At 45.2% G+C, this 22,456-nt stretch overlaps 1 protein-coding gene across 1 annotated transcript in view; it reads left to right on the forward strand.

Moving 5' to 3' along the window:
• Nucleotides 1-485: 485 nt before the first annotated feature.
• The window catches only part of LOC310774109 (pleckstrin homology domain-containing family G member 3-like), a 47,693-nt gene continuing 25,722 nt past the window's right edge, over nt 486-22,456 (forward strand). Inside the window, exons 1-2 of the mRNA XM_083634176.1 lie at nt 486-662; nt 8,812-8,879. Of these exons, the coding sequence (XP_083490302.1) occupies nt 8,831-8,879 (49 nt within the window). The 5' untranslated portion in view covers nt 486-662; nt 8,812-8,830. The remainder of the gene's footprint in view (nt 663-8,811; nt 8,880-22,456) is intronic.

Here is a 22,456-nt window from a genome sequence, read left to right on the forward strand (position 1 = left end):
CATAGACTGTACATGTCCAAACCAAACCAGGCGGTCCTGTGCTGCCTTCAAATGCTCCTCGTAAATTAGAAATACTCTAGGTGAATAGAATACAATAAACTCTGTAATCAACCTAGTTGTTTGGTGGCTGTGTATATCTGGTACTGAATTGACGATTTAATTAATGTATTAGTCAGATGTAATATGTTAATGTTAAATAAATAGTGAAACAGGAGAAATACATGCCTAAACTATTTATTATTTATACGAAACCGTAACACAAATACAAACGTAATTGTACGTAATACGAACGTAAAATGCAGCATTTCCCTACTCTCTGCTCTGCCCCAACGCGAGAGAAGATTCCCACTCTCCCAGCACCTTGTTGGGTCGTTCTTGTCGCGATGGCGATATTTCCGACGTGACATGAACGCGGCATTTGTTCTTCGCTGTTCTTGGTTCTTGAAGCTCAAACGCATCAGCGTTTGTTTGTGGATGGACGTGTTGGCTGGTCTACGCTGGGATGCGCTTGTGTGTGTGTGTGTGTGTGTCTCTGAGCGCGGATTTACAATGTGAAATGAAGTAACTAACGGAGTAACCAAGAGATTTGAAGAAAAGAAACGATCGAGAAAAGCTTCACTACCGAGCAAACGTGTTGGGAGAAAAGGAGTAAGGAAAAGTCGGTAAGTTAAGTTAAGTTCGCTATTGAACACTTCTCCAATGTATCAAGGGGGGTAACGTTAACATAATAGCAACTCATCAAATGGTACATGTCAGACAAAATGAACAAATAGGAGGAAAAGCTGTGTTATGAGAGGGTATACTGTCATCCAGCCTAGAGGGGCTCCCAAAACACTGCAACATCCCAATCCTTATGTTATGATGATCCCCAGAACACCCCATCATCACCTTCACCTTTGGTTTTTGCAGACCTTGCATGTAGATTTCAGATGATTTTCTGCTGAATGCTGTTGCTATTATAAGAATTCCTCATGTCTTTAACTCTAGTCACCACCAGTCAGCGTGAAGCTCTGGCAAGAGCTAGAGTTTCAGGCAGATAGTGATGTTTGTTCTTTGAGGGTGAAAAAACACTCTGTTGAGTGAACTTTGATCAGCTGCTGGGATCTGGAGGCTTTTTTTAGGGAGTCAGATTTCCCCAGTGTAGCACCAATTCATACAATACACCACCTACAGTGTAGCACCAATTCATACAATACACCACCTACAGTGTAGCACCAATTCCAGACTGTGCAAAAGAAATAAACTGTAAATAAAATGCCATTTCCCATTTTCTTGCATGTTCTCCCCCCCTGTGGTACTTATAGTTTGTCGTAGCAATCCTAACTGCATTTTCTAATAAGTGTTCCAGTCAGACAAAGCGAGGGTTTTAAATGCAGGCTGTTCTTCATAGGTCAGTGCATTTCCCCACCAGCTGTTGAGAAAGAATAGCACAAAATCAATCAATTGCTACTGAAAAGTCCATCTTTTGCGTCTTTGACCTCTCTTGACCTTTCAGACAATAACGTCTCAACTTGGTTTCAGATAAACGTTCCCTCAATGGAAAGAGCAGCCTCCTCCAGGTGGTCCTGCCGGGCAGGAAGTTGTCTATAAGTGTGTGTTGGCTTGTCTCAGGAGGAAGAGAGTTGGCACACACCTTATTTCCTTCTTCACTAGCCTCTTTGGTATGCTGCAGTGTGCCTTCAACTCGTCAAGCCTTATTTACGTACTTGCATAAACCGTTTAGAGCTTTTCACAAGTCACCTCTTAAGTTATTTAGTGGCTAAATGCAGCTTAGTAGTTTGACTTTAATGTCCTCATTGAGGCGATTTGTTTTGCAGTTTAAAAACAGTTACACCGGACAACAGTCCGCACACAAGCATATCACATTGTGAAAGTGGAATCGCATATTAAAACAAAATGTATAGCATGCTGTTTCTGCGTTTTGTTGTCAACAGCCCTGAGGTAGCATGCACATATCAAGATAAAGTACATACAAAAAGTGCATCCCTCATAATGAAACACCATTCATATTTAACTGCAAAGTAGTTCATGGAGGGTTAAATTATTTAAAATGAAAAGCAAGTAAACTAAAGAAAAGACAAGCAGCCTCAGACACTTAAAGTGCATATTGTTGGTGTTCTGTATAACTGGAGTATGAACAGCTGTTTTATGAGCCCTGCTTATCTCCACTGTCTATTTAACTGAGTGATGGCTGAAGAGATGATTGAGTTTCTGCCTCTTTGTTTTAGTTTGATGCTGCATTCAGGAAAATTAGAATAGAGCGAGATCTCTCTCTTGTGACCTTGAAGTTATAACTTTTTCACATTACAGCTCGGGTTGCACTGGGGTTGCACTGGGCCCTTAGGGGTCAACTTTTAAAGCAAACAAGACCCAAGAGCACTGACTTGCTTTGAAAGCATGAGAGTGTGTGCTTTGAGTGATTTAGCACTCTCAGAAACCCAAGGGAGGTCAAAGTGAGTGTCGGTGCCGTCATGATGTTGACACCGGACGAAAGGAGCGGCAAAAGTGGTGTAATGCACCTTTAACTGGGCACGCTCCAGTTCTATTTGAAGACTTGCCACCCCCCCTCCCCCCCTTCCCCTAATTTTAACCAGCAGCTCTGTCATTCCCCTTCCCCCTGCAAACCCTGCAGGGCATTATGGATATTATGGAGGACTACTTACCCACTGGTTGCCTACCGTTCATAATAATTTTTAGGAACCTGAAGCCTTCACTTGTCATTTCCCAATTAAGATGGCACTTGCCATCCTCACTTGCCAGGTAGGCGTTCCAAAACCTGCATTCTGTGATCATAGGTCATAGGTGGTGAAGTGAGAATTGCCATGGCTTTCCTTCGCCACAGCAGGGAGTGATTATTCTGCCATTAGGGCCATTACGTCTGGGATGTACGTGCAGTATGTGGGCAAAGCTCTGTTTTTCTTCACATTTCTCTCTGGGTGTTCATCGGGATGGATTGCTTATCGCCCCATCGGAGTGGTCGTGCTCAGAAATGTAATTACTGCACGGACTAAAATAAGAGGCTCATATGTTGTGTGTGTCTGTGGGAAGTCATGGGTTAGGCCAGCGCTATTCTAGGAGCTGCAGATTTGATTGAGATGAAGAGAGGCTGGTCTGGCTTATTGTTTCCCCCAGTGAATGAAAAGCTGTTGGTCTCTTAAGGCTCGGTGTCAGGGACAAAGCGGCAGGAGTAATGTGGGAAAGAGGGCACCCAGAGAAAGGCTGTTTGTCAGAGGGTATTTTCTGTCATGGTAGACGGGGGGAAGAGGGTAAGAGAGAGGTCAAGCAAGATAAACATGGCACTGATGCTGAAATAATAACCTCTCTGTCTCAGGCGGGGCAGTAGACCTCTGGACCTCTGCCTGCCATCCCAGGTCGCATTTTTATTTTCCACTTTCTGAACGTAAACATCCTTAGTGACTGACGGCGTCTGAAAGAAATCTGCCCCTCCATGTCTGGCTCAGGACGTCCCGGGAGGCTGATGTCATACTCCCAGGATCCCCTGGGCCTTGTTGGTGGTAGACGGTGCTTGGTGGACACAAGGAAATGTGATGCGATCGCTCTCCGACTGTGAGAGAGGGTGCAGTGCAATTTCTCGAGACTATTTATAGCTTAGCCTCCATCAACTCATTCCGCACACATGGAAACATCCTTTTGTGTTGTTAATTGTTGCACTGCGGGGAGCAAGTCGAACAAGTTCAACCTTTTCAATGTGACTGATTGCATCAAGTACAAAAACTACACAGGTGTTGGATTTGCTCTGTAGGGCTAATCAGATATTGCAACATGGCAATTGATGGGAATTTCCTTTGGATACTCCACCATGAGAATAACACTTTGAACCAGATATTATGTTACATTGATTGGCAGCATCCTTGGTACCCAATAGGAAGCCTTTATTTGGCTGATGTCACATCCTTCCTGTCCTGTCTGTGCCCTCTCTAACCCTTCCTGGACAGACAGAGAAAGTGGCATGTCTGCCCAAGAGCACAAGTCTCATGTTCTACACGTCGCCTCTGTGGACGACTTCAGTGGTTTCACTTCTCTCATAACCTTGATGGGCTGTCAATGGTGAAAAATGTTTCAGATAGTTATCACCCCCCAAGGACCTTTACCATTTAACAATGCCAGGCCTGAGGTGTAAAAGTTCAAGGCAGTTGGGAGTGTGTGTATGTTCTCAGGCGGTTGGGAGTGTGTGTATGTTCTCAGGCAGTTGGGAGTGTGTGTATGTTCTCAGGCAGTTGGGAGTGTGTGTATGTTCTCAGGGTGAGGCTTTCGACACATTTGTGGTGATTACTCATTGTGAATTTCCTCTGTATTTGCACAAGTCCACTATCTTGGCCAACATCTGTCCTCCTCCTTAATCACCAGTTTGTTGTATTTTTTAATTGAAAGATCTGTGCAGGGATTCAGGCTTTGGCCGCCTGGATCAGTCTGAAGCTGGCCGATTAGAAGAACACTTGTGTATCAGCTGAGCTCATCTGATAGGGGACGTAGAAGAAGTGGTCCATTGCAGGGCCCTTTCTCAATACCAAGACTGCGTTCTTGTTCTTGTGTTCTACGTTCTGCTAGTCGTTCTTGGAAGAATGAACTTGCTAGGTCACAAGCACACATAATGCTGTTGGCAGTTTGAGACGATGCTTTCTTGAGGGTATTGCGCATAATGCGCAATACGAGCGCAGAGGCCGCCTGCAGTACTACACAAATAAAAATCTCAGCTGATGTAGATGCAGCCAATTGTGCTCTGGAGCTTTTTTGCCATAAATGTTCGTAAAGTGGCAAATATTGAAACCTACTACCCTGCTTGTAGGCATCAAAAGTCACCAGAAATTAATTTATTTGGGGGGGGGGGGGGGGGGGGAGAAAAAGAAAAAAGAAAAAAAATTTAAATGGTAAAAAACTTCCCGGAGCTTATGGCGTCTTCTCTGCTGCGTTCTGCCTCCGCTTATGCCGAAATGAATGCTGGGACACGTGCCTTGCCGCGTTGACACAAGTCACCAAGCAGAGCATCCTTGGTAAAGTGGGCATGTCGAGAACACATCCGGGAATTTTAAGCATTCTTGGCGAATGTGAACTTTGTATTGGAACAGTACTTGGGCTGCGACTGATGACGTTTCACAGGGACACAAGAACACAAGAACACACAAGAACCCTTATTGAGAAAAGGGCCCTGGTCTATCTTTTAATAAGCATCAGTCTGGCTCTTGTAGCATCTGTCTTCGATTAAGGAGCAAGCTGCAGATTCCCTTACAGGAGGTTCATGTTGCGGCTAACGCAGTCAGCTGTGGGAACCAAATGCTCTCCATTTGTGTGTAATGGCTGCTGGTTGAAGCACAGGTGGCCAGCTTGGCATGAATGTTAGCCTGTATATAGTGTTTTCTTTAGGATTCCGTTATAGCCTTGCCTCCTTCCCTAGGAAAACAAGGATTTGGAGTCAGTTGCCATAGGTCAGCAAACTGTGGACGAGGGTTAATGAGTTACGATGGTTGAATTGTGTCCAGATGTGTTACGGTTGTGATTACACTACTATACCATGTCCATGCTGTAAGACATTACACTACTATACCATGTCCATGCTGTAAGACATTACACTACTATACCATGTCCATGCTGTAAGACATTTTCACAGGTCATTTCCTGCCCCCACCCAAAGCCTTTTTCTACACCTGCAGACACACAGTCTTTGATTATACAAAAAAAAAACAAGCTTCAGTCTTCTATATTTACCTTTTGAGCCCCTTATTTATAGTCTAGCCTGTCGTTGACCAGAGAGAGAGAGATTAGCTTAGTTTTGGTCTGGTTATTCACCAGGGTGAGGTCATAGTATTTGGAATTACTGAGAGGATTTCACTAGTTCTCTGCTCACTGGGACAAGTTCAAAGCCACAACATGGACACAGCTCCTAGAGGTTACACACATAAGCTTGGTCAAAGGGTGTTTGAAGAGGCTTCAGCCTTGAAGAATGTCACTCTAGCAGTGCTTCACTGACTGAGCATCAATTAGTTTGACAACATCTGTTGTCCTGTTTGCTCTCAATACTTTAACAACATTATTGATTTCAGTGAGACCATGTTTTTTTTGCTATATAATTTGCTTTTATAACTGCTGTAGTTTCATAAAATATACAAAACATTTTTCAAAACAACCATAAATTCTTAATTTATACGTTTGCTCTTTCAAGTACAAAAAAGGCTGAACACTTGTATATTACAAATCAATTATATTTATTTACTAGAAAATAAGTAAAGCTTCACTAAGGCATATCTTTTTGCATGAAAAGATTGCTAGATTTCTGCCATATATCTAAATCGTATTTTGTAAAAAAGAAAAAAATATATACAGTACAAATCCATCAAAATGCAACAGGAAGATGCACTGAATGAGAATAACAAAACAAACTAGAGCAGTCATTCCCAAAGACTGGGTCGGGACCCACAGGTGGGTCGCAGGAGATTTTATTTGGGTCGCCAAATAAATTTGCAGAATTTCTTCCATAGCCTTTTATTTAAAATATATAGCTTAAATATTGATTTGCTTTACTGATGAGAGGAAAGGCCTTAACTCTACCTAAATGCACTTTTGTCTAATTTATCAAATTAAAAAATTGTATATTTCTTGCATTTACTGTTTCTCTCATTCTGTGGGAAACAATGTGGCTTGTTCTTGCTGAGAAAAGAGTTAGTCTTCCCAGAGAGATAAATAAGCACAAAGGACCATCTGGATGTTCCCCCATGTATCAATAAATGTTCCTCATGTATCTACTACTGTGTCATTGTAACATGTTTGAATAAGAACTCCAGTTTTCTATTGTTTACATTGTATGACAAACAAAAGTTATCTGACCTGCACGTCAGTAGTGTTCCAGTAAAGACATGAGACAGATTGATGCTTTTGCCTTTTCGGCTCCTGTGATTTTGATGAAGTGATTTGTGTCATTGTTGGAACAATTAAATACAACAAGGAAGACCACTCTTTTCTCAAGTCTGTTTTATTAAAGACAGTCTGCCATCATAGTTGACCTATTCAAGAGAATATATGGCGCCTTTTTGTGATTGGCTACCCCCATTGCCACGCCTCCTTTTGGCCAGTGGGCGTGGCAATGGGGGTTACAGTTACAGTCAATGTACACCAGATACGTTACGGCTGCATTGTGGATCCGACAAAACTGCCGGATCGACTCTCGCCCATGTTAATTGATGGGCGATACATGCGGCACGGAAAAATTCCGCACCTGTTCTATTTTTGTGGGATCCCGCATACGTCTGACAGATTACATGAGTGTGGGTCTGTTCACAGCCGTACCCGAGCCACATCTGTTCCGGAGGCGGTGCACGTTAGCCCATAATCAGTTCGTCCTTGGCCCATGACCAACCTTTCTACAAAATGTTGTGGTGTTAATCTGTTGAGAAGTTAGGTGCCTTTCTGTGATTGGACATGCCCATTGCCACACCCACTTTTGGCCAGTGGGTGTGGAAGGTAATCACTTCTAAGCCTGCCTTTCTGCCAAGTTTCGTGCAAATCCGTTTAGAACTTTATGAGATATCCTACAGACAGACAGAAAGACAGAAAGACAGACAGGGGCAAAAACGTCATAATACAATTATTTTTTTATTTTAGTCTGTAAATATCAATATATTCACTAATATATTCTGATCAAATGAAAGGATTTTGATGTTTCATTCTAAGGAAGGACAAATGATCATATCGGTCAGCTGCATGGCTGCCTGAGCCTCCTGACTATCACACAGCCTCCCCATCGCTCCACAGTCGCAGGCCTCTCCACTGCTTAAACAGTGATGTTAATGTGACTTTTGTCCCAGCATTCCTGCACATGGTAATTGACGAGCCTCCTGCAGTAGGCTTGGCTCAGCCTCGGCCGGCCTGGCTGTCAGTTCGGGACGACGGCCAGCAAATGCGCTCGGAACAATGCGCATCCTAATCCCCGAAGAATTCCCGCTCCTCTGATCTAGCTGGTCCAAGTATGCGAAGTTTGAAAGGCCGGAGGCTCACCAGGAATCACAGGGAGACAAGTTCTCAGGCACGATCTTCTCAGTTAATTTGCTGTAAAGAGCCAGAGAGGCAGTGATGTGAGAGAAAGCGGCAGCGCTGCGGCGCTGGTGACGCCCCTCATCATTAAGAGCAAAGAAACATGTGTGCCACCGGGGTGAGCCATTAAACTACAGCAGTTATACTGATGCTGAGAGACTTCTTTTGATGTGACACAATTTATTAGTTCATTCACTTCCTAAAAATCACTTTTACATGCAGGCCAGGTTTTTATACAATATTGACTAAGTTTTGCTTAAATAACAGTCACAGAGCTTCTTGAATCCCTTCACCTTTTCTCTTGGTAGCTGCTGAATTGAATTTGAGTGTCCAGAGATTGATCTGAAGTTGACGTAGGACTCTCTTGTCCCGTCACGTGATTTCCTGCCCTTCCTCTCCTGATGAACACAAGCTCATCATGCCACACACTCACCACACGCCACAACCAAAGCTTTAGTAAGAGGCTGGCAGCAGCTCACGCAGAACCACCTGCCGTGGAATGGCAAGAATGTCGCTTTTCAGTAAAAGCCTGATAATAAGGCCTGGCTAGTTTGTCTCACTCCATTGACCCGGGGCAGTGTGGAAAAGCCAAGCCAGCTTTAACAATGACTAAAGCCTAAAACCTTAGAAAGAATGACTTGCAGCAAGGGAACTAAATGTGTGTTTTTTAATAACCTATGAAGAATGTGAAAGATCAACATTGCTGTATTTTGTGGTGTGTACCTGTCTGACTTCAGGTTCTGTCTGTTTTGTGTCTCTTCTCTTCAGCTCCAGAGGCCTGCGTGCCATGCCAGAGGGCTCCGACACTGCTCTCCACCAGGGCCCAATGGGGGAAGGTAAGATCCATGCAATTATCCACAGTACAGTATTCGGGCTCATGTCCTGCAAATGTACTGCCAGACTCCAGCTTTGAAATGAGTCGATTCTTTGCTATCGCTCCAACTGAATGTGTAGAGCTAATAGAACTGTGAAGAGGTGCAGTGGACTCGTTCCAATGGAAGTGGAAAAGTGTTGCAAATGGCAGAATAGAGGAAATCCAGAGGTTTGAGGCAAGAGAGCAGTGAACTCCCCTCCTACAGTCTCTGCAGGCAGAGAGGCTCTTTGTGTGGCTGTGGAGCTCAGCCAGACCGCTTTTTTTCTTCTTCTTCTTCTTCTACACCGGCGAAAGCCCTGAATACCCAGACACACACCGGGCCAGAATGTGTCGGGAATACCCCAACATGTAGCCAGTGGTGCTGCTGACCTTGTACGCTGGACAGGGAAGGGGGGTGGTTCTCACTCAGATTACATATTATTTTACTGTTCATTATCTCCAGTCACAGAGTCCACTCACAGCAGCATCCACACTGGGCCTCTTTGTATCTGTTTGCCTTCACTCTCTCTCTCTCTCCCTCCCTCTCTCGCCTCCTCTCCTCTCTACTGAACACATTTGGCACTGGCCTTCCACTTTGGCTGAAGAATACCAACGTGTCAATGGTTCTATTTTTCCTCTCTGCCTGTGTCCCTTTTGGTTCAGCTTTGGCGAAAAGAGGCCTTTGGGGGGGGGGGGGGGGGGGGGGGGCGTGTGCCTCCCTCATGAAGATTTGTGTCTCCATTTCCTCAAAAGCTGGTCGGCACTGACTGTGCGTTCTCACAGCTCAGGTCTGTAACACAAAATCACGTAGTCATGATGACAGGAGCCTCCACTTGCAGCAGTTGAAATGTTTTTGGTGCTGGTCTAGTTTGCTTCAGTTGGGAGTTTTGTGTGTGACCTCGCTCGCTCCCCTGCGGTGGATGGGTGCTAGTTAATTTAAGGCCCCAGGGCAGCTGGGAATGTTGTATCTGTGTGAGGTGATGATTGGCTGTGGTTAAGCGGGAGGAGGAATGCACATTCTGAAAGGAAGCCTCCGCTCTGCGGCAAGGTAAACAATCAAAAGTGTGTGGTGACCATCCAGCTCCAATTCATCTCAAGGGTCAAGAGAGCGCAGAGGTTTATGAAGTGACTCAAAGTGAAGCTCGGGGGAGATTATCTTGACCACTAACGGCTTTGTAATAGCACCATGCGTTACCAGAAGAAATGCTCTGTTTCCCAACATGAAGGCAACATGAAATATCACTTAGATTTTTTTCCCCTGTAGAAATTGATGACACAACCCATATACCCTACCCTGTAATGTTGCTTACCCCTTTTCATTTCCTTAACATGTGTGCATATGAAGCTGTTTCATCATTACCACCTTTTCCCAAATTGTGAAACATATCCTACCGTGTCTCAAAGCCGGTACACACCTTGTCTGCCAGTCCCAAGGACTGGCTTACCCAGGCACCAACCAGCCACCAACACACCAAGGACTGTGGCTTACCCAGGCACCAACGAGCTACCAACACACCAAGGACTGTGGCTTACCCAGGCACCAACCAGCCACCAACACACCAAGGACTGTGGCTTACCCAGGCACCAACGAGCTACCAACACACCAAGGACTGTGGCTTACCCAGGCACCAACCAGCCACCAACACACCAAGGACTGTGGCTTACCCAGGCACCAACGAGCTACCAACACACCAAGGACTGTGGCTTACCCAGGCACCAACCAGCCACCAACACACCAAGGACTGTGGCTTACCCAGGCACCAACACACCAAGGACTGTGGCTTACCCAGGCACCAACGAGCCACCAACACACCAAGGACTGTGGCTTACCCAGGCACCAACCAGCCACCAACACACCAAGGACTGTGGCATACCCAGGCACCAACCAGCCACCAACACACCAAGGACTGTGGCTTACCCAGGCACCAACCAGCCACCAACACACCAAGGACTGTGGCATATCCAGGCACCAACGAGCCACCAACACACCAAGGACTGTGGCATACCCAGGCACCAACGAGCCACCAACACACCAAGGACTGTGGCTTACCCAGGCACCAACGAGCCACCAACACACCAAGGACTGTGGCTTACCCAGGCACCAACGAGCTACCAACACACCAAGGACTGTGGCTTACCCAGGCACCAACCAGCTACCAACACACCAAGAACTGTGGCTTACCCAGGCACCAACCAGCTACCAACACACCAAGAACTGTGGCTTACCCAGGCACCAACGAGCCACCAACACACCAAGGACTGTGGCTTACCCAGGCACCAACGAGCCACCAACACACCAAGGACTGTGGCTTACCCAGGCACCAACGAGCCACCAACACACCAAGGACTGTGGCATACCCAGGCACCAACGAGCCACCAACAAACCAAGGACTGTGGCTTACCCAGGCACCAACGAGCCACCAACACACAGCAGCTCTCTGAAAGATAAGGGTTCCCTCTGACCTACTTGGCCCGGGGCAGGAATGTCGCTGTGTCTGCAGAATGTACAGCTTTAAAGAGGTTCTGGGGGGACGGGTGGATCATCTCCATTCACTCCAGCTTTTCCAGACCAGTGGGCATAGGGTTGTGGACACAGTTGGACCGTGGCTGGGATAGCTGCATCTCTGAGTGGGCTTGTTAACAGAGCTTCTAGACTGGAACTCTCTCCCGGCTTAATGGCCTGTAGCATTCATCACAGGCTGCCTTCAGCTGATCCTGAAGCAGCTCCCGTTTAGTTTGGAAGTCAATCTCCGACACTTCCGACAGACCCATGTCTGGTATCTCTGCTACCGACGTGCTCGTTTTGCACATGTTTCGATGTTTAGGTAGATCTCTAGCGTGGCCCCCTGTTGTAATGGAATTTCTACAGCACCCACAATCACTGTATTTCATTGCATTGTGTGGCCCCGCCTCCTGGCTCCCGTACTCGCCACTAAAGCATTTATTTCAATGTAAATGATTTTACTGCCTCCTACAATGGCATTCCTCCTATAGAGCTCTTCCACTGGATTAAACACATTAGTTACAGGCTCTCTGCTTAGCATGTTCCTGTTCCATGGCCTCTTGAATCTATAAAAGCCTTTATCAGCTTGCTCCATTACATAACACATCACATTCAGTTGGCATGTAGCAAGTATGGGGCGTATGCAAATACTTTAAACTGGCAATAACATAAACACTGCACACATGCTAAGACATTGATTCTCAACCTTTTTCATATCAATATCAAAGAGAGAAAACAGCGAAACTATGTCATTCTTCCTTTGCTAATTGTGTTAACTTCATGTAAATTAAATGATGGTGAAATTTAACAAGTCATCAATTTGCTGGGGTACTCCTGGAGCCCCCTCAAGGACCCCTGGTGCTTTCCCCCAGACCAACGTTGAGAACCACTGTGATAAGGCACTGACATGGCACAGTAATGGCAGGTGTTATGATATATAAAGAACAACATCATACAACACTGCATCTCCTTTGGAAGAAGACTACTTAAAGGAACACTCTGCCAATTTTCAACCAGCTTTGTGTCATTAGAAAATCAGTAGTATATCCGAAAAGTGTAAACAGTTTTGCAGTCATTCATTTAGTTTGACAGTCATTGAGAGTTGATTTGACTTAAGTTGTGGTCGGCCAGTGATGTCATTCATATACAAATGACATCACTGGTCCACAGCTTAACCCAAATCAACTCTCAATGACTAAATTAATTTCGATTACAGTTTTTGGATAATACTACTAATTTTGTAATGACACAAAGCTGGTTGAAAATCCCATTGTTATTTTAAAGCTGGTTCCAGTGATTTATTATAACTTGAAGAAAACATAACTGTTGTTCAGCCAGAAATGTAAAAAATAACGCTGACCTCCTCCCCTCCACACTTCACACAGCCGTCCGGCCGTCCAGCAGCAGCCTGTGTGGACTCTGCAGAGATGTGTTAATGGGACAGCAGTGGGGTTGTGGACCATCGGCCTGGTGGTAAAGTTTACAATGGACTCGCACCTCAGGATCAACATCAGCCCCAGATGGAGTGTTTTGTCCAGAGGAAATGGGAGTTTTGATTAGATGCAGAGCTGACTGGCTGTCTGCAGGGGGTGGATGGAAGGTGGTGGGGGGGCTTGTTGTGTGGAGGAGTTTCCTAAGTGGATCATCACATGCCTGTGTGCTGAGGTCAGCTGGCACGGCTGGATCCTTTAAGAGCCAGGGCAGAGCGCAGGAGAGCTTTACATCATTACATCTCAGCCTTTTGAGGAGTTTTGTCTTTTTGATACTTTGGGAATCCTGCCTCTCTGAATGCGCTCACTCCTGATCGCCGGTATTACAGCGGGGCGATGGGCTGATTATCTCCATGGCTTCACATGTCTAACATGTTTTGAGATCTGTCGCAAAAGATTTGGACCCTCCTCAGATCTTTTACCAGTGTGTAAGGCTGAATCCTCAAACATCTCCTTTTCGGGGGAAACTACAGTGCAATAACTTTTTTTGTAGAACTTCACACAGTGGAGAAGAACCGTTGCTATCATAAGATGAGTTGGCGATATCCATGCTAAAACTTTACATGAACATTTCAAGACTCGAACAAAAGTTCCAACAAATGCTCCAAAACAAAACTAAATGCATTCATTGAGTGACATTTGTAGACAACATCCATCATCCGGCACAAAATAGTTTCACTTTACTAAAATCCCCCCAAATTTCCCAACACAGCGTTTTGACCTTGTGTGTGTGTGTGTGTGTGTGTGTGTGTGTGTGTGTGTGTGTGTGTGTGTGTGTGTGTGTGTGTGTGTGTGTGTGTGTGTGTGTGTGTGTGTGTGTGTGTGTGTGTGTGTGTGTGTGTGTGTGTGTGTGTGTGTGTGTGTGTGTGTGTACTCAGTCTATGTTGTCCACTGTGGTTTATTTACCGACCTTCAGGCTAATTATTAACACGACATATAAAGGTCCTGGTATGGTCAGAGGGAGGCACAAGTAAAGCCAAATCCTTTTTTTATATAAAGGATTGCTCAAAGTGACACCCAAATTCCCCTGTGCCTCAAGGGATGAGAAATCAAGGCAAGCCGCCAAATCACTACTGTCCCATGCTGTTTGATAATGGCCTGTTAAGACCTGGGGCCTAATCCTCGGAGGCACCCTCCCTTTGTGCATGTGCCTCCTGCCCTCCTGAGGGGCCGACCATTCACCGCTGCCAGGTGGGGAGGAGCTTTTCCCAAGGGGATCAACACAAGACGAACCTCTGCCCCGGAGGAGTGGAGAGCCAGGCAGGGGTTGTGGAGGGGTGTTGAAGAAGGAAGTTGAGAGGGGATCTTGAGGGGCGGAAGGGCTTTATTAAGATGTAGTGCAAAACACGATTTCTTTATCCCCCAAGGAAAACAGCCTCTGAAAGGATAAGTTAACAGATTAATAGACGCCTCAAGAGCCAGTTTGAAGGGTTTTGTCCTTGCTTCCTGTGAGGGAATGTCAACGCACAAGAAAGTACTAATCAGCCAATTAGAAGCTAGGATTTTTCAGCTTGTTACATGCTTTCATGTGGAAGGCGAAAGTTCTCTTTGTGGCTACTGGGAATCTCCACAAAATAGTTACTATATAGGGAAACAGATGCAAAGACTGCAGGAATGTCCTGATAGCTGTGATTTTCGTCTGTCAGGCAAGTGAAGAGTGTGTTTATGGAGAAGTTGTAAATTCTACTGACGAGACTACTGTTTTTGTAGACGCATTCCAAATAATCGCCACTTTGAAAACGGTTTGTGTCTTAAGAGAACATAATTAAGATATTAAGCTGACTTTTTGGGGGTTCTGCTGCCAGTAAAGTACTAGCCTGCTTGGTAAACCATCGCATCTGTGAACTCATTCTGTTTGACAGAACGAAACAGAATGTGACTTCACGGATCCGGATAGTTTTAACCAGGCTAGTAAAGTACCAGGAAGCCGGGGAATGATGCTTGGCCTTGTACCATTTTATTGTTATTGGCCATACACATTTTATTGTTATTGGCCATACACATGTTCATGGCTGATCAAGCTTGTGTCTGTCATGGGGCGTGTGTGCCGTTAAATGTGATTCACTGTTAGCTCACTTAGCTGTATTTCAATAAATCTGCACTTGATACATGAGTCAGTGTGAATCAAGCAGGAGTGCCTGTGTGTAAAGGGTTACTAGAGCAGGCAAGGGCTTGCATTGCAAGTGGGATGTCATCCTCAATGCTGTCGCTCACTGTCTGTTACTCATATTATTCATTTCCATGCTAAAAAAAACAAAAATCTTAATTCTGATATAAAAGACCAGGAAGCAAACACACAAGAGAAGCCATGGTAGTTTCTCTTATCTGCTGTCAGTTTCCCAACAGAGAAAGACAGCCCTCTTCCAATGTTAAGTCCCACTGCAGCTTTACGATGGCCATTTGCATGCTGGACATTGATATAGGCCCAGGCCCAGGCCCAGGGCCCAGGCCCAGGCCCAGGCCCAGGCCCAGGCCCAGGCCCTGTTGTTCCTGTAACTTCGCCCCTCATTTGCTTAGGAAACAAAGGGCCACAAGCCGGACAGGACGGCACAGAGGAAACCTTATCAAATCCAGCTTATTTTTGGACATCTTTTGTATAGTGTAGTAGTTAGTCTCTTTTGTATAGTGTAGTAGTTAGTCTCTTTTGTATAATGTAGTAGTTAGTCTCTTTTGTATAGTGTAGTAGTTAGTCTCTTTTGTATAATGTAGTAGTTAGTCTCTTTTGTATAGTGTAGTAGTTAGTCTCTTTTGTATAGTGTAGTAGTTAGTCTCTTTTGTATAATGTAGTAGTTAGTCTCTTTTGTATAGTGTAGTAGTTAGTCTCTTTTGTATAGTGTAGTAGTTAGTCTCCTTTGTATAGTGTAGTAGTTAGTCTCTTTTGTATAGTGTAGTAGTTAGTCTCTTTTGTATAGTGTAGTAGTTAGTCTCTTTTGTATAGTGTAGTAGTTAGTCTCTTTTGTATAGTGTAGTAGTTAGTCTCTTAAGCAAATACTGGTTGGGACTGGGAGTGTGACTGACATGTGGTCCCACCTGCAGCTGGAGTGGAGTCATACAGGTGTGTCTCGATCGGGGCCAGAGGAGAGGACATAGTGCACACACACACACTCATCATATTAAAAGTCTGTGGGATAGATTGGAGAGGAGCTAAGCAAAGCTGTTGATACAGGAGCAGAGTGGGGGTCTCACAGCTTCACTGCAACTCCCCTGCTATTTCTCACCTTTGGTTTATCAAGCGTCAATTGTTGGGTGGACAAATCTCATCACTGCAGTCTTTAAGGTATGCCAAGACAGAGATATTTAGATTAATCAGACAACCTTTCCTCATAGAAGTCGTTTTAACATATCGTTAATACAACTTGACAAGGATTATTATTGTTTGTGTTTGATGCTTGGAACAGGTTCATCCATGCTATATTTTTAACCTACCCTGTAATCTTTCAACTGACATTGTTATTACCCTTGCTTCTGTCTAGTTTGTTTCCTAATACCTTAAGTCAAGTAGGCATTGTGTCATGCAATGCACTCTATACCATAATCTTTATGCTCCCATCCTGTTTATTTGGCAGTTATTACAGCCCACGAAGAAAACACCACTGTTTGTCCTTGTATGGAATTTGCATCCTGGTCTGCATGGAAGCTGGTTTGCATGAGGTCATAAGAAACATCACAGGGTGTTGCAACCAATGACTAACATCAGAGCTACATGTTGTGGCTTATCGCATTAGTGGAGAAGGAGGTCATATAGCTGGAAGAATCTCTCCATAGGAAGTGATGTATCTCTGTTGTATGTCAGAATATGACAGTGGAGGTTAGGGGAGGGCATAGTTCGTTTTTTTATTACTCAGGTCTGAGGCTTTTTCTATATGGAAGGAATGCTTTGTGGCCACAGACAGACTACAATAGAGATCATTTACCCGCTACTGTAGCCTTTGAGAAAAGTTAATAAGCAGGTGTTGTGTTGGGGTATTCATTTCACTGTTTCTGTTCACTACCTTATTAGGCACTGCATGTCATTCATATAACCATGATGTCATCGGCGGCGGACACGTTTATGAAACTGTCTGCGTTGTCATCCGTCTGATAAGCCGAGCCTGAAATGGAAACAAGGGTAGACTTTACATTATTAGTTCTAGACCAGTTAGTCATCAAGCCCCTTAGTGAGTGAATGTCTTGTCTGTTTTCAGCTATGAAACAGTGCTTTCTTCTTTGTGCTGGGGACTGAAGCATTGACACTAAATCAGCAGGGCCGGGCTAATCCTCACACTGACTGTTTCTCATCACAAGAAAGCCCTTGGACTATAAATTATATTGTTTGACAGTATTTAATTTGGCTGCTTTTTGAAGAGTTCAGAGTTGACGTTGATCACATACATGGCTACTTGCTTACAGTGCTGCATTGAAGTGAGGCATTTTCCTGAGGATTTGGATTGTATTGTATTGAAAGCAACAACAAAGAAGGGGAAGGTCATGCTTGTAGCATGAACACAGCACCTTTCCCTGTCAAAGTTCACCTCAGCTCAGCAGCCACAAAAGTGGAATTCAAAGAATTACAATGAAGGGCTGGGAGGGTGTTTGTCTGGAATTCCAACCATTTCTCCTCCAGCGACAACATTAATAATCTGTTCAGACACAAGCAGCTGATCTAATGTAATCCCTTGCATGTGTTTGTGTCTCTGTAAATGTATTGAATAGTCATGCCTGGTGACCTCGCTGAGACCAGTGGACTTTGCTGTGACTTTACTGAGGTTTATGATGTCTCAAATTTAGTCCAAATACTATACTATCTCTGTAGCCTTGACTTTGTGTTAATGGTTATGTCTGTGAGTTAACGATTGTATTGATGTAGGACTGAAACAAATGAGAGTTTTGTGTCTGGTTTGAGGTCTGCATGTGTGTGTGTGTGCATGTGTGTGTGTCCATGTGTGTGTGTGCATGTGTGTGTGTGCATGTGTGTGTGTGTGTGTCCATGTGTGAATTCACAGCATGTCTATTTTAACTTTTTTCGCACCATATACTTAGCCTGCAAAAAACATCTCCGCAACCATGTAGTGCTAAAACTATGAATTAGCAGGTCTACTGCCTGAGCAGCTGAGAAGGACACGCTGGGAGATGGATGTAAATAAATACTAATATACATTGCAAATTGCACTTCCAAGTAGAGCTGTAACGATTAGTCAATTAATCAATTAGTCTATCAACATAAAATTAATTGGCAACTCTTTCTATAATCGATTAATCATTTAGACTAATTTTTAAGAAAAACATATTTAGAATAAAATTCTATTTTCTGGTTTCTTTAGTCTTCTATGACAGTAAAGTAAAGTGGGTTGTGTGGACTGTTGGTCTTCTTGACAAAAGAAGACATTTGAGGATGTCATCTTGGACTTTGGTGATTTTATAGACCAAACTAATGACTAATTGTTTAGTCGAGAGAATAATCGCCAGATTAATCGAGAATGAAAATAATCGTTAGTTGCAGCCCCTCTTCCAAGTGGTTAAGTAGCAATTGTGTGATGAACATTTTGTAGACTTCTTCTGTCTGACAATGTGACAAATGAAGTCAAAATATGGGCGGCTAGCTTTCTTCACATCTGAATCTGATTCTTGCCTGCACATGTGTTACATGTCTATTGCGATAATCCTTCCCTCTCCATCATGTGTATCAGCTGTTGCCCTGCTGTCAGTGCTCAGCGGCTCCCCTGTCATCTAAGTGCCATTCTGTGCATTTCCCAAACATCTCCGGCCTCCAGCGTTAAAAGAGCAGTTGTCGGCAAGTTAACAGTTTATCACCTGTTTTAACACCTACAGATGAAATGTTTGCTTTGACTCTGAAACATGTTAGAATGTGTACCTGTGAGCAGATGCTATGCTCGGCTGCCCTGTCTGATTGTCAGTTTTACAGAAAGTAGTACCGTAGTTGGTTTGGCTTGAACTAAGGTGCACTGCTCGCTGCACTGGTGAGCCTTCTGTGCAGCCTTTTCCTTTTATAGTCCTTTTCCTGCCAATAAGTCATTGGCAATAAGCGTTTGGTTTGGGTTGTAAACGATGAATTCCAAGGAATATTTTCCCCACCAATAAAAATAAAAACCAATTTCCGTCACGGAGTAGGAAATTGCTTGAATGTGGCTGGTGTTGTTTATATTTAACAGGTACACTTTACAGATTTAGATCACATTAAAATATAAAAAAACAGTGTGCTACATCCTGCCGGTGAGGCTCCTCGCTGTCAGGTGAAAATAAGTGGCTGGCAAGTGCGCATGTGTCGGAGGAAGCATGGTATTAGTCTATGGCTCTCCCCAGATCGATGGAAATAAAGGTAAATAATAAATAAATAAAGATGGAAGGAAAAAAATATACAAGGTGAATAAAAACACAACATAATAATACTTTAATCAAATAATAAACCTTTCATTTCCGCCCCCCCCATCCCCCCTCTGCCGATCTGGGGAGAGCCGTGGAGTCGTGGACTAGCACGTGCTTCCTCCGATACATGTGCAGTCGCCAGCCGCTTTTTTTCACTTGACAGCGAGGGGTTTCACTGGCAGGACGTAGCGTGTTGGAGGATCACACTATTCCCCCAGTTCCCCTCCCGAGAACAGGTGCCCCGACCGACCAGAGGAGGCGCTAGTGCAGCGACCAGGACTCGTACTCCACCGGCTTCCAACCCACAGAGACGGACAATTGTGTCTGTAGAACGTCTGACCAAGCCGATAGTAATTAAAGTGCTTTTACCTCTACACTATCCAGACGCCCTCATTTTCAATTTTTTCGAAAATGAAATGTCATAGCAGACTCCTGGCATCAGACACCTGTGGGGACAGGGCATCAGACACCTGTGGGGACAGGGCATCAGACACCTGTGGGGACAGGGCATCAGACACCTGTGGGGACAGGGCATCAGACACCTGTGGGGACAGGGCATCAGACACCTGTGGGGACAGGGCATCAGACACCTGTGGGGACAGGGCATCAGACACCTGTGGGGACAGGGCATCAGACACCTGTGGGGACAGGGCATCAGACACCTGTGGGGACAGGGCGGCCTGGCATCAGACACCTGTGGGGACAGGGCATCAGACACCTGTGGGGACAGGGCATCAGACACCTGTGGGGACAGGGTGGCCTGGCATCAGACACCTGTGGGGACAGGGCATCAGACACCTGTGGGGACAGGGTGGCCTGGCATCAGACACCTGTGGGGACAGGGCATCAGACACCTGTGGGGACAGGGTGGCCTGGCATCAGACACCTGTGGGGACAGGGCATCAGACACCTGTGGGGACAGGGTGGCCTGGCATCAGACACCTGTGGGGACAGGGTGGCCTGGCATCAGACACCTGTGGGGACAGGGCATCAGACACCTGTGGGGACAGGGTGGCCTGGCATCAGACACCAGTGGGGACAGGGTGGCTATGAAATCACGGGGCATTGCCAGTGTGGATACAGATGCCTCACGGTTCACGGATCAGTGATGACTGTTTGCAGATGATGAAGAGACTCTCAGGCACCGGGCAAGACGAGTCACAAGACACTGATTTTAAGCCCTCTGTCCGATAAAGACTTTATTTAGTGCTTGCAGGATTTGACACAGAGAAGAACTGATAAAATAAAATAACTGATAAAACAGCATAGCACAGAAGCAAACGTGTCTCTCTATCTACATGCTTCATGAGGTAGAGGTCACAGAGGATGCAGATTATCCTGCTGATCATGATCCACACTTCCTCGTGCAGACAGAGGCAGAATGGAAACACTGGGGCCGGCTAGCACTGGGCTTATCTTGGACCAGTGTGTTTACCAGGCTATTTGCATTCCTCTGCACGGCCTGTTTCAACAGAGCTGCTCAGTGGATTGGCAGCGCGGGGCGGCCCTGAAGCTAGCGGTGTGTGGTATCAGCCGGAGAGAATGTCCGCCTGCGGAGTCCGTGTCTGAAGTGGGGAATCAAAGCGCTGGTAGAGAGAGGCAGTGCAGTCAAGTGTGTCTAGATAAGACCAATAGCTTTCTTACTGTCTACCATTGTCCAATGTCCACACTTTAGTACAGGACCACTTTCATCTGTGCGTAAAGGGATGTAGGCCAAGCATCTGAGCAGTGGTCCAGAACTACTGGACCAGCGTGGAAACTGGGTAAACCTGGTTTTGGTTTGTCTTGTTGTGCTGTTCCTCCTCCCTCTGACTTGGCAGTGACTACAGCAGAGTGGCTTCAGACTACAGAGGGATGGTGGGTGGGAAAGGAGCTTCAGATGTCAGATTGAGTACAACTCCAAAACCAAGCGGAAAGACAGAAGCAACAAAGGAAGTGGTAGCCTCGTTCTAATTCACAGTGGTGTAGCGAGTGTAATAGCGCACCACTACACTCTTCCACCATCAGTCCCCCGATTCATCATTGCAGAGTAAACCACGTTTTCTCTAGTGGTCAGCCCCTGCTTGCCAGCTCATCCGTTTCTCTCAATGAGGTTTAGCATGGGAACTGTAGTGTGTTGTTGGGGCTTGGTGCAGACTGTGCGCACCAAGCGGGACAGAGTCAATGAGGACCTCAGGCATGAGCTCAGTACTGACTCATGGAAAGTTTGAAGATGCCAGGCTTGTGTGTGTGTGTGTGTGTGTGTGTGTGTGTGTGTGTGTGTGTGTGTGTGTGTGTGTGTGTGTGTGTGTGTGTGTGTGTGTGTGTGTGTGTGTGTGTGTGTGTGTGTGTGTGTGTGTGTGTGTGCTTGGCGTGTGTAAAAAATCTCATAAACAGCAAAGGCAGTTTCATTCATTATGTTAAATGTTAAATAACTACCATCATCCAGCTGCCAGTCACTCTCGCCTGTATTTGTTTTTATGTCTCAATTAGTAACAGACTTTGTGAATCATTGACCGTAGGCACTGTCCATGTTCTCACATGAAGTATTTACCTCATCAACACTAGCAATGTTAACACTAAAGTGTTGTATGTTCTATACAGTATTATTGACCATAGCCTGTTATATTTACCTCAGCCAACAGAGTCCGCCAGTGCAACATGTTGGCCGGGAGGTTATGTTTTCGCCCCCGTTTGTCTGTCTGTCCGTTTGTCAGCAGGATATCTCAAAAAGTTATGAACAGATTTGCATGAAAGTTGGTGGGAAAGTAGGTCATGGGCTAACTTAGAAATTATTAACTTTCCACGCACACTGGCCAAAAGGGGCCATGGCAATGGGCGTTTACAATCACAAAAAGGCACCTAACTTCCAAACGGATTCACGCAACGCCACAAAACTTTGTAGAAAAATTGCCCTCTAGTTTAAAATTACATTGAAGATGAGGAAGTTATTTTGCAAGTCAGTGTGCTGGTTAATAGTGGATCAGGCTCTTTGCAGCCTCTCATAGTCAAACAGAAATAAAACCCCCCAAAAAACAAGTGCCTCTTCTTCTGTCCAGCAACAGGTTTGTGTTATTAGCTGTGAGATGACGTCGTACATCTGATGATGATGGACTTTGTAGGCTTGGAGTTTGTCAGCAGCATTTCGGCTCCATGACAGAGGCTACATCTGGAGGCTATCAACACCACATTGTACTCTCCATCCCCACTTGGCAATCTCAACTC

The sequence above is a fragment of the Poromitra crassiceps genome, assembly GCF_964638095.1.
Source record: "Poromitra crassiceps genome assembly, chromosome: 3".
Classification (NCBI taxonomy): domain Eukaryota; kingdom Metazoa; phylum Chordata; class Actinopteri; order Beryciformes; family Melamphaidae; genus Poromitra; species Poromitra crassiceps.